Below are 16,803 nucleotides of genomic sequence, written 5' to 3' on the forward strand. Positions count from 1 at the left end.
TTCAAGAGTTTCTACTGCATGTCTTCTTGTTTCTGATTGCATCTCGTGATTCCCTAGCAAATTGCATGAAAATGTCAAACCATCAAAAATAAGTTCAGTAGACTTACCTACGTGGTGTTAAAAAAGCTCCACGCTCTAACCTCTCAAGCAACGATACCGATTACATGATAGAACTAGAAGAAGCACAACCTTCCGTCGGCAGCAGTTGCTAAGAATAGACACTTTCCTGCTAAAATGAAGAGTCGCTCAGGCAAAAAAGCCTATCCTCTTCTAGCCTTAGGCTGAAGTGCTCATTGCATAGAATATTACAGTTACACCTAAATGAGCCCTATATTTTTAACCCAAAGATAAGGCAAAGCTTTCCTATTTTAATTTACCTAACTACACCATGACACTAATTAACATCATGTTTAGCAAGTTAAACGTCATGTTGTCTAATTATTTAATTAATAATTAACTGCTCATCGCCAAGTTTCCCATTGCTGACACCAAGTTCACTGTTCTGTCAATCAAATCATGAATTGAATGTCCATGAAGTGCCATGAAGATTTACCTTAACCTAAACATGTTTACAGTACATATTCGCCATGGGGTTAGTTTCGTCGTTCGCTAATCCACTGCAACAGCAACAGCAACAACAACAGCAATGGATGCCGTACAACACCAATCTTGACAGCTATTTACAACAATACGATCAACAGGTATGTTTCTAACACCCGTACTTATAGCTGAAATTGAACCTTTTACTGGATGGAATGAAAATGTACCTACTTATGTTATGTATACCTATTATGGTTAAAAAAAATTATTAAGCTACTGCTAATAGGACACTGATTGCCATTGATTTGCTGTTTGTTACCCGTTGAGGAGTTCCGTCCTCCACCTCCGAAACTGTTCGTCTGATCTTCACTAAAATACAGAATCTAGGTAGGTACGCGACGTGACGGTAAACTTTTGCAAAGAAAAACATTTTTAATAGGTTCATATTTGATGGAGAAAATAATACTATTCCCTACCCCGAACGAACTCTATTATTTTTCGGGATAACAAATATCCTGTATGTTATCAAACAAGTAGTAAAGTAAAGTCCTACGGTAAAATTTTTCAAGTTGTTATGTAAAGGAATCGTCCAATTACAGTTTTTGTTAGTTCCATCTTTTGTGTTGTTTTTATTCCATTTGAGAAAGGTTTGTGTAGTAGTGTAGCTAATTGAATAGGCTACTTGACAATTTTTTTAAGTTGGTCTTAAATGGTTAATATTTGTCCTATTATATCAAAAAAATTAACACTATATTTTTTTGCGCCCTAAAAACCGTAAAACTTTAATTTAAAAAAATATTTTTCTTAGACAGGTGAAAACACTGTCGGCCATGTTTGGCCGATAGATTATCTGTGCTCTGACGTCATGCATTTGTAAACAACAGTATAACCCTGTGGTTATACTGTTGTTTACAAATGCATGACGTCAGAGCACAGATAATCTATCGGCCAAACATGGCCGACAGTGTTTTCACCTGACTAAGAAAAATATTTTTTTAAATTAAAGTTTTACGGTTTTTAGGGCGCAAAAAAATATAGTGTTAATTTTTTTGATATAATAGGACAAATATTAACCATTTAAGACCAACTTAAAAAAATTGTCAAGTAGGTTATACTGTTGTTTACAAATGCATGACGTCAGAGCACAGATAATCTATCGGCCAAACATGGCCGACAGTGTTTTCACCTGTCTAAGAAAAATATTTTTTTAAATTAAAGTTTTACGGTTTTTAGGGCGCAAAAAAATATAGTGTTAATTTTTTTGATATAATAGGACAAATATTAACCATTTAAGACCAACTTAAAAAAATTGTCAAGTAGCCTATTGATATATTAGACCTAAACAACAAGAGGAAATGTACAAATTACATTGTATTCTGATTGCCACTGAGGTCGCGTATTAGAGAGAGAGAGCCAGCGCGTGCCAGACCTTCGTTAATTTATAAAAGCTGAAAGTTTATCTGCGTATTGTCCCCAACACTGGAAGGAACGTTTACTTTGGATGTTTGTTTGGATCATGGTGGCTTTGGGAGGTAACAGGTAGGTACCTAATGAAGGTTTAAAAAATCTTAAGTCAAAGTATAAAGTCTAAACTTTTAAACTTTAAGGGTATCTGGCAGGGGGTTGCCATGATACTATTACCGAAGACCGGATTTTGCACTAAGTATAAAAAATTTAATTAATAAATCCGAAATTTATTCCTTCTCTTATTTCCACTGGTCCACCGGCCGCGCGCTGTTCCGTCTTGCTTCGTTCTGGTGAAATTTGTGAAATTCCAATGCAAAAGGGTCTCTAAAAACCTAACGAAAAAGCACAATACAATAAAAACACTACTTACATCACAATGAAAAACGAACTGTAAACCTAATAAGTGCATAGTTATCAAAAAATATTTTAGTGAGTAGCTAAAAATAAAATGTTAAACTTTCTTTAGAATTTTGTGAACGTAACCATCGTACTAATTATTTACTATATAATATATATAATACACAAATGAAATTAATTTGGCAGTCATTAATCACCATGTCATAAAAGATCGCATGTGCTATCTATATTTTGGTATAAGTCCCGCAAATTGGTAATGCGCTTGGCCGCCATTTTAGTGACGTCAGCACTAGACTGTAGTTTCGAGCTGATGGTATATTAATACTTAAATATACGTCAAATTAGTCAAAATGACGTCATTTGACGATCCGTAAAAATACCAATCGAATGTACCGAATAATTTGTATGACGGATACCAATCGAATACGAATGAGTTGGAATGAGTGCACAAACGCCCTAAGGCCGTATTACTTAGAAATACTAAATTTCAAGTTTGTATTCAGTTATCGAAGTCACGAACTTTGGACTCAATTTATGCACAGTTTTAGGTCGTTGTGCTTGGAAATGAGTTAAGATTTGTATTCAGTGGGTGGTAATTTAGTGGATTAAAGAAAAGTATTTTGATCAGAAGTGTAAGTAACCCATTTTGTTCGCCAGCTCCTCAAATGTCTAAAAGGACAAGTTTTCTAAAATCATTATTTCCAAATACCTACCTAAGTATAACATATTTATTTTTTCATATTATGTTTGTAATGCCATTTGCTAGGCTTCACCAAAAATACAACGACAATTGATTTACTTAATTTGATTTTTTTAAAGTGCTGGGATGAAATTTTATAAAGTAAATTATGTTCCTGCAGGGTTTCGCAAAGTTATTCAATTACACTGTCAAAGTCGCTGGCTTTTCTATTCAAGGTTTTATTGAATACATTCAATCATATGCACAAAACAGCTCGAAAAAAACACTTAAGTATACCTAATAATATCTAAGTGAATTGAAGATGTAGATCATAAAGTGGGTTACGACCAAGGAATACGACTAAGGATTGAAAGCGGACCGTAAAATTATATTTTTATTCTATGCTACAGGTGTTTTATATTCATAAATTGTTATTATGCGGCAGAAATATCGAAAATGTAATGAAGTACTCGAATTTATTACTTTGGCCGATGAAAGAAAACAGATTTCATTCGATTAATGACTTACATAAAAGAATCTTTGGGGAATAAGTAATATTTTCTAAAAATATCGAGGAATATAGCATTGAGAAAATATTGATAATATTACCTAATACAATAGGCGCAACTTGCTGTTATGGTTTTGTGGTAAATTATGTAAGAATGATCGAAGGAATGACAGCCTTCACGCTTCCTTCACGTTTACTAACCATATTATGTTACAATTAGGTACCTTCTATTACCTATAAATAAATAAATAAAAATATAAAAAATAAAAAAGCCTTTTATTTTTTCTCTTTACAATAATATTATGGGATTAATTAAATAAAACTAAAAAATACTAGACGTTAACATAAAATAATAATTTAAATTTAGTACTATCTACTACAGTGCATCTGTTACCTATATCTATGTATTATTTTTGCGGCAATAAAATAAAACTGTAACTGGATGAATTCTGCGCTTTTATACTAATTATTCCGTTTGTTACCTTTTCACGGCTCAACCGCTGAATCGATCTTGACGAAACTTGGCAACGAGCTGGGGACGGACATAAGACACTTTTTATCCCGAAAAATCAAAAGTTCCACAAATAATTATTCAAAAAACTTAAATCCACGCAGATCAAGTTAAAAAATTCATTCAGACTTTTAAGTTTACTTATTACATCAGCTATAGGCATTTCCGATACGTAATACACCGTATTTCCGATACGTAGTACACCTTATGACATAATAGATCTAAAAAAAGATACGTTAAAATATAACTGAGTCGATGCTTACTTAACAGAAAATAGAGCAAAAGTTTGGTCTCTGATGTGCCGCTAAGTTACCGTTACACGGAACCGGCACCATTTTGTTTTATTTTTATTTTTTGCTACTTTAATAAACTAGCGCAGACTCAGACTGAATAGTGAAAAGTCAAATATTTAACTTTCGTTCGGAACGCTCGACCATTGTTTGGGAGCGTTTTTTTGTTTTTAGTTCATTCATATCGCGTTCTGCTGTAATCAAGTTTTACATAACATAGGCACCTAGAAACTTAAAGCTTTTTTATGTTATTTTCCTTTCTATGACATCGTAACAGTTAAGTGCGAACTGCGAGTTGAAGGATCCACAATGATTCCGTACCTACAGCTACATTCCGCTTCTCCTAGATATAATTTTGAGTTAAAAAATGCTACCTACCTTTAATTTAATATTAACTGTTGCTTACAGTATCAGCCGAGCGACCATTCTTCTGGTTTTGACTTTGGAAGTCATGGGTTTGACTCTGGCGATCAAGGAGACTTTGGAAAAGGCTTCGGAGGCCATGATCTACAGTCCCAATCGTATCCTGTGCATCACCACGTCGAGGAAGAAAACCCCGAGCCTATCAAACATTACAAGGAAATCGTCATCCCTGTTCCAAAGAACTTTGAGTTCAAAATCCATCAGCCCATCCTTATACCTGTCCCTCATCCCGTACCCATCCAAGTTCCCGTCCCTAAAGCAGTAGTCATCCCAATTATAAAGGAAGTTTCTATCCCTGTCGAGAAATCTGTCCCGTATCCCGTTGAAAGGACTGTGCATATTCCCAAGATCAAGGAAGTGCCTTTCGAAGTTATCAAACACATAATCGTACCAGTGGAAAAGCCTGTGCCTTTCAAAGTACCTGTATATGAAACTATTATTCACACGAAGAAAGGATCACACAAGATTCGTTGAAATTTTAAAGTTGTTGCTTTGCTGTGATTCTTTTGTCTATTTCTGGACTAGTCTCTGTAGGTACCTATATACTGTTCGCATAATTATTTAAAGAATTATGCCCTAACTCTACTTACTGAATATTCTTGAGGCACGTATTTATCCACAATCTAAAGGAATATACCTAGGTAGATAGGTCTGGTTTTTATTTTAAAAGGCATTACAATAAAGTGGTAAGTATATATTTTTAAAACCCGCCGTTAAAAGAAAAGCAGATAAAACTACCTACCAAATACTTTTTCGATCGTTTTAAGCATAGTACCTACCTACTTAATGTTTTGTTATCTTTGATGCTTCGACAAAATATTCCTATTTATTTAAGCCTTGATTCATATTTTCTTGTGACAGATTTTTTTGTTATTGTTGCGATGCCTGAGTGTGTGTATGTTGTGTAAATATTGTTGATTAGTTTTAGATATTAATAAAATATTTTTTGTGACATAACATTATTATGTATTAAGTTTTTTATAACCCTAACCTACAACCCTTGCCTACATACTACCTACTGTTGAACTTGGGGTTGTAAAAGTTCATGTCCGAGTTATACTGACTAGTATCCCACAGGGCCACAGCATCCATTTGTATTGGGTAGGGAGGTAGGGTACATACACCTGTAGGGCGATTTCGTAAAACCTGCATCGCTCATCATTACAATCTCAATTGTTCTGATTGGCTGCATTTGTGTTATTCTTGTTGCAACAATGCATTGTAGCCAATAGTGAGCGAGCGTCAACCAATCAGAATTCAGAGGTGATTGCGATCATGACATTGTAGCTGTCATTCTACCGCAATCGCGCAGCTGATATTGTTATAAATTTTCATAAATAAAGAAAAATAAAAACTCCACTACAGATTTAATAGGTACTTTTTAATTGAACGATGTAGTAACTTTAAAGGTATAACAAAGGACAAACTTTTGTACACAAAGTTTAAACAAAGTGATATTTTTACAAAGTTTTCTTTTGTTGGGTGTGTATATTATTATTTTTGCATTCGTTCACTTTGTAATCATTTTTCTTGTTCCTGAAAACAAAGAACGAAAATAATTAGAATGGTAGGTACGAAATTATTTTATTACCACAATACACAGGTTTTGCATTAATAACTAGGCAATAAAACAAAGTTGGAATTTGCGTTTTCTATCCTATCCGCTTATAACTTTTAGGGTTCTCTACCCGAGAGGCGCCAACGCAACGGGACCTAGCCTCCGCTGTCCGTTCGTCTGTCTGTCTGTCAGCAAGCTGTATTTCATGAACCGTAATAGTGAGTGAATAGAAATTTATACAGAGCGCATTTCTATTGCCAAATAACAAATGATAAAAAGTTCATAATGATATAAGTATACCTATTGTAAGATAGTACGAAACCCTTCGTGTGCGAGTCCGACTCGAACTTGCCCGGTTTTAAACTTCTTACTTCAATTTTCAATGCGACTTTCATTATCAGAAGGAGCATAATCACGAGGACCGTATTTACAACTATATAGATAAATATACAATGAATTTTTATTTGTTAAATACCTACCTAATCTACTATCGTCGCGTAGGGTCGCGTACTACACCTAGGTACCTAAGCCTAACCTTAGATTACAACATGGGGATATTCAAGGGGCGGACCAACAAATTCCTAAAAGGCCGGCAAAGCATCGGCGCGGTGGTTCCTCTGGTGCTGCAAATTTTCATGGGCGGCAGTAATCACTTAACATCAGGTGACCTGCTCGTTTGCTCGCTATCTCTATTAAAAAAAACCTTGGATAGTCGGGGCGAGTCAGCTAGTCTCAAATAAAAGATGCAGGGAACTTAATATTTCCAACGAGTTGCACTTAATATTCTAAGAGCAACCCTTTAGAATATTAAGAGCAACTTCCACAAGTCTAAGGTCAAGGAAAGCATTGGCATAAAAAACTTAAGGTTGCGATTTTCATGTTAAAGTGTTTGTAAAATAACAAAATTACTTTACTTACTTCATATCGAATATAATATTGATGATTTTACTCATTGGAGCTTCGATAAATACGTAGAGTAATAAACTGCTTATGGTACATACTACCAATACACCGAATATGTGGATAAGCTGAAAAAAAGAACAGGTACTTATGTAATGAAACAAATATGTGTGATTTAATAAGAAATATTATTTTTTGCGTCGTTGCATCGTCTCAACCACTGAAGTTTTAAGAGGATATGTGTTTTCACCAATTAAGACGACCTCTGCTAGCATTGGTAGGTAGGTACCTATTGATGAAAGAATTTCCATTGGACTATTATTATGAGCTGAGCTCATGATTGTCCACACTCCATGACTGTCTTGTGCCGCTTGTAATCTGCGGCTCCCTGCTATGCGTTTGTTACCCACAATTATTAACCTTAGAGGGTATATTAAAAATGCAACTGTTTTAGATGAAGAGTCATCCGAGCCATGTGCCACTGCAACTTTACGACTGGTTAAGCCTTTTGTAACTTTGATTCTTAAAAAATAATATCTAGCTAAATAAAATTAAGTAAGTAGGTATGGTATAAAAATGAGCAGGTTAAAATACATACCATTAAGAACATGTCATGATTCAATGGAGTTCGTGTAGACATGACAGCGCGAGAAAACACTACCGTGTGTAGGAGGTAGGTTCCGTACGAAAGCTTGCTAAGTGGCAAGAAAATCCCTGATTTGAGAAAAGTACCAATAATAGCTGAAAAGAGAAAAACATAGTTAATGATAGTTTGAAAATTTTCTACAAAACCAAAAGATTTCATCAAACCTAGGAAAAAAGGATAGCTAAGTATTCAATTTTAGCAAGTGTATATGAGATGAGTATATTAGATGAAAAAAGAAAAATCTACTTATTGGAAAGTTTATAAAAATGAAGTAGGTACCTACAGATTAATTAAATGTGAACTTACGAACTGTTCCATATTCGCAGAAGGCAATCAAACAAGCCACAGCTATTGCCCAGATAGTCCGGTTGAAAGAGGCAAATAACGCCGCCTCCCATACATTGTACGGTCTTGACAGGTCTTGGAAAGTACCGCCCATTACCATAATTTTCGTTGCTATAGCAAGTGCAATGATGAAACCTATTTGAGAATATGCCTGAAACATTTATGATAATGTCGAATGTACCTAGGTTATTAAATAATATTTTTCTATCGTGGACATGTAATTTAGGTAGTTGTACAGTGTACACTTCCCGTATCCAAAGATTATTATTGGCTCACTTCGGTGATCAACCGATTTTTTTTAAATTTATAGACTACTGACTAGCGCTTGGCTGCAATAAGAGCTGCTGGCAAATGATGATGTAACCTAAGGTAGATCGTGTTTGCGTAGAAGATCTCATGTAGGGCCTAAACAGTAAATTAATCTCATTGATAGACACCAATAAGGTTGATATAGACTATTAGTAAATCACTTACGTAGGTATTTGTTTAATTTTAATGAAAAAAGCCGTGGAGACGTAATAAGTAATAACTACGGCAAAATGTAAATGTTTAAAGCAGGCCATGATGATTTTTGTCTTTGTTCCCAATTTCGAAAGATCTACATACTTTTCGTGTATTCAAGTGGTTTCATGTGACGACGTGATTTGTGGTCATTTAAATACTAATCTAGCCTTAGACAATAATCTTATGAACAATATTTGTAGCTCTCTATTTGTATGTGGTAATAGGTACCTTAGGGATAACATTTCTGTGTTTGTTCGGCTTGTAAATGGTCATCAAATAACCTGCTGCGAGGCCTACCAAGTAAGGGCCGGCTCGCAGGTGACTCCACAAGTAAGTTGGATTCTTGAATAAGGAATTCCGATAGTCTTTGATACTTCTGTAAAAAAGCAAATTGCGTAAGTACTAAGTAGCCAGACATAAAATTCATCATCAACATTTTCAAGCGATCGCCGGCTCACTTCAGAGCACGGGTCTCCTCTCAGAATGAGAAGGGTTTTGACCATAGTCTACCACGCTGTCCAAGTGCGCATTGGCAGACTTCACATACCTGAAAACATTATGGTGAACTCTTAGGCATGCAGGTTTTCTCACGATGTTTTCCTTCATCGTTAAAGCAAGTGATATTTTATTACACATAACGCTGAAAAGTTAGAGGTGCGTGCCTAGGATCGTATCCCCGATCTCCGATTAGGAGGCGGACGTTCTTACCACTAGGCTACCACAGCTTCACTGCAGGATACCTACAACTAATTAGTTATTTCTATATCAAAATTAATTAATTAATTAAGCTGTCATAGCTGAACTAAATTACCACAGTATAAATCCTTACTCTGTGATAACCTACAAATCTCCTCACTCCAACAAATTATTAGTGTAGGTATCTAGATCGAATATTTTTTTTTTCTTTTTTTTTTATACCACGGCAGAGGGAATGAATGTGAAGCTTAGAAAAAAATATAGCAAAATACTCGTCTTTTCACTGGTTGTAATAAAGTTTAAATTTTAAGTAGCATAGGCTGCAATACTGCAAGATCTGGTGGGTCGTGTATTGTAGTGTAGGTCATATTTTGGGATGCGATCACTTTAAACTTGAACATGATATTTCAATGAAAAACACTACCTTTAAACAGACGAAGTTGTAAGTAGGTAAGTATAATCTGATCAGACGAACAGAATCTCACCTTATATTAAAAGGAGGTACTGCAGGTAACCTTTGCTGATAAGTCACAACTCCTGGCAAGATTATGGCAGCAATGAAGAGGGCTGTGAAAGTTGCAAAGGCAATCCGATGGTTCTTTTTGAATAGCCAGATTATTATCACTCCTACAATTGATAGGTGAAAATCACACGGCACTGTCCATAAGATAGGATAACACTGCAGAAAGAAAAAATAAATGAAATTACTTTAAATATTAACGGCTTCAATATCATAATTTACTTCCCCCGGGCTATAATTTGTGTGACATTCTTAATTAATATCTTACACTTAAATTCATCATTCAAGCTTAATTTTCTTTATAAAAATTATGATCTTGTCTGATTTATATACACGAGTTAGCTATGCAAAAATTGCGAGAAAGCTTTGTCCAACGAGTGTGCTTGGCTTGTCCCACAGCAATTTGCAAAGTCTTCAAGAACAATAGGGATGAAGACGTCAAATCAGCGACTTTTTATCAAATGTCAAAACGCTTGCTTAGTAAGGGAGCTTGTATGAAATTCACAGTTGTGACTATACTTTTTACAAACTTAAAACTAACAGTGGACGTGGATTTTACGAATTTTGGAAGACCCTCTGTATTGTCATTTCTAAGAAATAATTTATTTTTGACATAGTCATCCCAATTCTCACACGGATCTAACATCTTTCCGAGCTAGTGAGATGAAAAATAAGTAGGTATACTGGTTGTTCTTATGTATACTACCGATACTAACAATATTAGCAGTGTCTACATAGTTTCCTAGCATAAGCAAAGTCAGCCACCAGGTCTTCTTGCAAACATCGGCCTCTTCCTCTGCGATCCGGGGCCATAGAGGGCCGTCGCCACTGCGTACTAACACTTGCATTGAGAGTAGTAACAGAAATCCTAACATCCAGGCAAATCTAGAACATTCAGAAATTACATAGATAACATAATATAGGTAATCGAAAAACATCAGAAATGAAACAAAATAAAAATTCAAATTGGTGCAGAAATTTCGGAGAAATCTGTGTACGTCTCTTAGTATTGTCTAGGTCCTGTCTAAGTCGTGTCTTGTCTTAGTTCTGTCTTGGTCCTTGGGTTCTACTACTAACTTCTTTCAAAACTACTTTGGCTTGATTTTAATATGTGCTAAGTAGATTATATATCACTGCAGGATCATCATCATGATCAACCCATAACCGGCTTACTACAGAGCACGGGTCTCCTCTCAGAGTGAGAAGGGTTTGGCCATAGTCTACCACGCTGGCCATGTGCGGATTGGTAGACTTCACACACCTTTGAGAACATTATGGAGAACTCTCAGGCATGCAGGTTTCCTCACGATGTTTTCCTTCACCGTTAAAGCAAGTGATATTTAATTAATTAAAACGCACATAACTCCGAAAAGTTCGAGGTGCGTGCCCGGGATCGCACCCCCGACCTCCGATTAGAAGGCGGACGTCCTAACCACTAGGCTATCACAGCTTCACTGCAGGATACCTACAACTAATTAGCTATTTCTCAAAATTAAAGTTATGAAATATAAGGAAGGTACCTTATGTATCGCTTCAATATCATATGCAATGGGCTAAAATGGTTCGACGAAGACATAACTCCCTTAATAAGAAGAAGTCCTGACATCATGAGATAAGTGTCCACGACCAGCTCTGCGTGTGCTAAAGCGGTCAAATTATATTTTTCAGTGTCCTGTAATGTAAAAAATTGTAAATGTAGTTCGAGCTTCTACGGTACCTACTACCTACCTACGATAATGCATATTATAATATAAATAAATATGTTTATGTTAAATATTATGTTTGACAGAATAGGTAGGTTACTACAAAAACAATTTTATCTAGTAAAACTATTTTTTGACTGACTGACTGACTGACTGACTGACTGACTGACTGATCTATCAACGCACAGCTCAAACTACTAGACGGATCGGGCTGGAATTTGGCATGCAGATAGCTATAATGACGTAGGCATCCGCTAAGAAAGGATTTTTGAAAATTCAATCCCTAAGGGGGTGAAATAGGGGTTTGAAATTTGTGTAGTCCACGCGGACGAAGTCGCGAGCATAAGCTAGTTATATATAAGTACATATCTGCACAAAATTTCAAGTGTTATTATAATGTACAAGCAGTCGTTTAGTCTCTACAGTTCAATTAGCGCCATGCACATAAAGCAGTTACAACTGTTATTACGAAATTTTTGATTTGAATTGTAGATTATGTAGATGTTAGTTCATTAACATAATCTACAACAATCTACGTTAACTATCTTAATATCTTCACTTTAGAATTACAATTAGTTCTGAAAATAAAGATTTTACTCTTTAAAACTAGTAACACTAGGATCAAAGTCATATTTCTAAGTTTTGAAGTTCTTTGTTTATATTTTCATTTAGCTATGGAAAAATAGACTGTACAGTACGTGGCAGAAAGTAATGTACTCGTACATCGACCTTTTTTAGAAGGAGATAGCAGATTTGTAGAGCGTTGTCTCGTTGAGACCGACAAAACGTCATATAGGTATGAGTGACAGAAACAACGCAAAGCCAAAATGTCATTCTAATGGCCGATGTATATTACTTTCTGCCACGTACATCTAGGGCTCCATAACAAAGCGCGTACCTATACTCTATCTATGGAAAGAAGTTAGTATCTTTAGCTTATTGAAGTTAGTTTAATGAATTAGACAATATTTGACTCATCCGATGTCACGCGATCTGTGGCGGGGGAGCCATCTTGAATCGATTTGTATAAATACCGGGGTTTGAGTCTCGTTCCAACTCGATTCTCGACGACTATTAAATACTTTTTGTGTTTAGGTCGCTATTTTGATTATATATGGTTGCAATAGCAATTGTGCCCTAATCAAGTTAATATTGCAGTTAGGTTATTATAAAGATTAAAACTCTTAATAAGCCTCTACGCGTTATGATCTATATCCACGTGCAAGCTTTATATGAGGGAACATTTTAATAACTTATAAAATTAGTTAAATTTAACCTGCTTTTCTGACTTACGCTTAAAGTATAGTTCTCTGTTAGGTACCTAATCCCATACCAATGATAGAGCAAAAGATCTCAGTGGGTGTTAACCATTTTAAGTCACCAACTAATCACAAACATGTTTTCAAAATAGAATAGAAAATAAAATAAAGTAAAATAGAACTTACTTTATCGACATCCAAATAGTTAATAGTCCCCACTAAATTATTTACAACCCAGACGTGTAAGGCTACTACTATGCCAGCTGTCAGGCATCTGATGCCATGCATCGAGGGGATATCATCTTTGTACTCCTTATACAACAACACCGCATTCTCCTTCATGCAAAAGGCTTTGACAAACCTCTTACCTGTAATCATTTTAGGGAATAACTAACTACATAAACAAAATATGATGACTACAGCAGTGTTGTATTAAACGATGGCATTAAAAGATACAACAAAACATCTGAAGCAAATTATTATTATTGTTGTCCTGAGGATTCCCCAAGTAGCCTAATCGCGATGTGCCCGCATTTGGGCTAGTCAAAGTCAAAGTCAAATGATTTATTCAAAATAGGTAATAAATTACGCTTATTGATGGTCTGGTATGGTGTTAGATTTGTAAGATATAGTGGTGATAATTATAACGCAAACTTAAAACTAAAGCTACGAGGATTCCAAACGCGCCCAGGTCTGAGAAGAGCCCACAACAAACTCAGCCGGCTTTGGACTACCATATAATATATATTTTACTAGCTGATGCCCGCGTGGATTTAGGTTTTTAAAAATCCCGTGGGAGCTTTTAATTTTCCGGGACAAAAAGTAGCCTATTAGTAGAAACCCGTCCCCGAGATGCAAAATAAGCATCTTAGTACTATTTTTAAACGCTTGATTCTTTAAAAATCCCGTGACATCACCACGATTTAAGAATGCAGTTCTTACATCATCAGGGCTGAGGAGTTGGGTCCTCGAGTTTAAAAAGTCTTTACTTTATGGATACCTCCAATATCAATTTATAACCGAGAGTTTCTAAATCCCATCAATTTTTGTGATCAAAGCCTGTACAGCATCAGGAGTTGGAATCCAAATTTTTTATGGGACAATGTCGCAAAGTTTCGGTTCAGAAATCTCAGAGATTTCGGTGTATATAGGTAGAAAAATACAACTCCTCCTTTTTTGAAAGTCAGTTTAAAAACTAGTTTATGTTCAGATAGCCATAATATGAGCTTAATATGAGGTCGTTATTTTGAAATTACAGACAAAATTAAATTAGATAAAATATGTACTTATATATTGATATAAATACATATGTATACAGGATAGTAATAGTCTTAACTAATTGTAAGATAAGAGATAATGTTATTAGAACTAATTTATAGGGTTTCATAAAAGACTTACCAACTCTGTCTATTTGGAGATGATTTTCATAGTAACTATTGAACATCGTAGAAATAACTACTGCTATTATAGCAAAAGCCAAAAAATACCTAAAAAGACGGTGTATTATCATAATAAAAGAAGAACTGTGATAAGAATTCTGTTATTTAATTTTTGGCAATACAAATACAGTGTACACTCTATATAGCGAAATTGAAGAGACCAAGTGTTTTATTGCGTTACAAAAAGTTTTCGTTAAAGTAAGAGAAAAATATAATGTAATTTTATTAATAAGTGGTTAGCAATAAAACGATAGTAGGAAATACAGTAAGTAAATACGCGCTAGGCAATTACAACAAACAATAATTAATGAACATATTTCTGAAAAATCCAATGTGCGTACGAAATATTTACGACTATAAGTATTATATCAGTATGGTGTTTAGGATTAGTGAAATTAATGTTTATTGCGGTCAAGATAATGACGTATTGTTTTGCTATTGAGAGTGGTTGCTACGGTACATATAATGTTTCAATATAAGGGTAACAATGTAAATCAAACAAACCTTAGCAATTTCGTTAAATAGAAGTTCGCAATATGGAGTTTACACTGTAAATAGAAAAAAAAAATTTGAAAATGCCTTATGCGTCTACAGAAACTACAAAAATAAGAAAATTAATATGCAAATAGATAGGAGTATAATGAGAAAATATGTTGTAAAAATTAATGATAAAGTAAGTAAAATAAAATATAGTAAATTTTAAAACTTACAAAATAAGATAAAATTTCATAGAATACTCCTTCTTAAAACCGGCGACTTGGCATGAATCAACGCTGACATCGACAATTTGTATCGTAAGCCCGAGATGCGTTTGCTTGAATAAACTCTCAACGAGTTTAGCGATAGCCTCCGAATTACAATCGACAGGAACACACACACCCCAAGTGATAGTATTGAATGTTACACCGTGTTTTGATAAAGACTGTAATCAAATGCAAGGTTTTTGTAATGAACTAGATTAAGCCCGCGACTTCGTCCGCGCGGACTACTCAAATTTCAAACCCCTATTTTACCCCCATAGGGGTTGAATTTTCAAAAATCCTTTCTTAGCAGATGCCTAAGTCATAATAGCTGTCTGCTACCCGATCCATTCAGTAGCTTGAGTTGTGCGTTGATATATCAGTCAGTCAGTCACCTTTTCCTTTTATTTATTTAGATTATATAATAACTAGGATAGCACCTATAACCTAAAAACAAAATATTCACTGGTATGTAGAAAGTGCGAATAAGCCATTTTTCTAGAATCCGAATATGTGCCCTTTTTACAACAAATTACGCCGGCTCCACACGTGTCACTCATGAATAATTTAGCTTTCTACTAATGAAAGAATTTTCAGAATCTGTACAGTAGTTCTAGAGATTACCCCCTTCAAATAAACTTACAAACTTTATCTCTTAATATTAGTATAGACTTACTATTATTCACTTTAGATTCTAAAGTGAATAATAGTATCTAAAGTGAATAATAGTAAGTCTATCTTAAGTTTAGATATAGTTCAGCTGTGGCCCAGACATAAGTTTCGTGTGTTTATAAGTTTTCTCTTTGCTTTTCACTTGAAACGAGCATACATAAATATTATTTTTTAATACGTCATAATAATCAAAGCAGTCTTACAGCCGTACTCAGAGTCGCTTAATCGTTACTTAAGTTTAGTTAAAACGAGACAGAGCTATATCTCTCACATAAATCTGTCTCGTTTTAACTCAATCTTAAGTAACTATTAGCGACTCTGAGTCCGGCTGTTACTTACATGTATATAACTCTTCACAGAACTGTAAGGTTCTGCAATAATTTCCTGTGGTTGAGGTTCTTCATTATATAGCTTGACATCAGCAAGACAATATTGCGTTCTATACTCAGAGTGACTTTCTAGCCAAGGCGCTTTCATGCATTGATCGTAATTTCCGAATTGATATCGGGACCCGTAGAAAATTCCTGTTGGAGATTGCATTGAGTCCCATACTGTAAAAATATATAGTAGATATGTTTAAAATCTGAAGCTGTGATAGCCTAGTGGTTAGGACGTCCGCCTTCTATTCGAAGTCGGGGGTTCGATCCCAGGCACGCATCTCTAACTTTTCGGAGTTATGTGCCTTTTAATTAACAAAATAATAATATCACTTTCTTTAACGGTGAAGGAAAACATCGCGAGGAAACCTGCATGCCTGAGAGTTCTTCATAATGTTCTCAAAGGTGTGTGAAGTCTACCAATCCGCACATGGCCAGCGTGGTAGACTATGGCCAAAACCTTTCTTACTCTGAGAGGAGACAGGTGCTCTGTAGTGAGCCGGCGGTGGATTTTGATCATGATGATAATGTTTAGAATCTCTTCTTAAGTATATTTTAATGAATGTTTATAATAAGTAATAATAGATGTAGTTTAAAATGTAACAGAACGACGCGTTAGTAAAATGAACAATATCATAAAGTCATACTCGTAGTGATAAGTTCAGCGCC

The 16,803-nt window shown here is 35.1% G+C and overlaps 2 protein-coding genes across 8 annotated transcripts in view; one reads left to right on the top strand and one right to left on the bottom strand.

Moving 5' to 3' along the window:
• The first annotated feature begins 587 nt into the window (after nucleotides 1–587).
• LOC117983735 (uncharacterized) lies at nucleotides 588–5,249 on the top strand. Its single transcript, XM_034970346.2, has 2 exons — nucleotides 588–701; nucleotides 4,761–5,249. Exons 1-2 carry the CDS (start codon nucleotides 588–590, stop codon nucleotides 5,247–5,249), a joined length of 603 nt encoding a protein of 200 aa, XP_034826237.2.
• An 894-nt stretch (nucleotides 5,250–6,143) lies between these two features.
• Nucleotides 6,144–16,803, bottom strand: part of LOC117984007 (nose resistant to fluoxetine protein 6-like) — a 35,696-nt gene continuing 25,036 nt past the window's right edge. For 6 of the 7 annotated variants that reach the window (XM_069499646.1, XM_069499647.1, XM_069499648.1 and 3 more), the window contains 12 exons: nucleotides 16,097–16,308; nucleotides 15,056–15,267; nucleotides 14,305–14,393; nucleotides 13,093–13,274; nucleotides 11,465–11,616; nucleotides 10,661–10,829; nucleotides 9,910–10,103; nucleotides 8,957–9,104; nucleotides 8,186–8,375; nucleotides 7,832–7,974; nucleotides 7,252–7,361; nucleotides 6,144–6,311 (listed from right to left, as the gene is read on the bottom strand). In XM_069499646.1, the coding sequence (XP_069355747.1) occupies nucleotides 6,236–6,311; nucleotides 7,252–7,361; nucleotides 7,832–7,974; nucleotides 8,186–8,375; nucleotides 8,957–9,104; nucleotides 9,910–10,103; nucleotides 10,661–10,829; nucleotides 11,465–11,616; nucleotides 13,093–13,274; nucleotides 14,305–14,393; nucleotides 15,056–15,267; nucleotides 16,097–16,297 (1,866 nt within the window). In that variant the 5' untranslated portion in view covers nucleotides 16,298–16,308 and the 3' untranslated portion in view covers nucleotides 6,144–6,235. Of the gene's footprint in view, nucleotides 6,312–7,251; nucleotides 7,362–7,831; nucleotides 7,975–8,185; nucleotides 8,376–8,956; nucleotides 9,105–9,909; nucleotides 10,104–10,660; nucleotides 10,830–11,464; nucleotides 11,617–13,092; nucleotides 13,275–14,304; nucleotides 14,394–14,849; nucleotides 14,894–15,055; nucleotides 15,268–16,096; nucleotides 16,309–16,803 lie in introns of those variants that run through there. The other variant, XM_069499651.1, reaches the window with a different exon arrangement.

This window comes from Maniola hyperantus, chromosome 7, assembly GCF_902806685.2.
Source record: "Maniola hyperantus chromosome 7, iAphHyp1.2, whole genome shotgun sequence".
NCBI lineage: Eukaryota > Metazoa > Arthropoda > Insecta > Lepidoptera > Nymphalidae > Maniola > Maniola hyperantus.

Bases quoted from the DNA above. Each gene is read 5' to 3' on its own strand.
- LOC117983735 (XM_034970346.2), top strand. From the start codon at position 588: ATGGGGTTAGTTTCGTCGTTCGCTAATCCACTGCAACAGCAACAGCAA. The intron at 702-4,760 runs GTATGTTTCTAA...TGTTGCTTACAG, and splicing joins TACAACAATACGATCAACAG to TATCAGCCGAGCGACCATTC.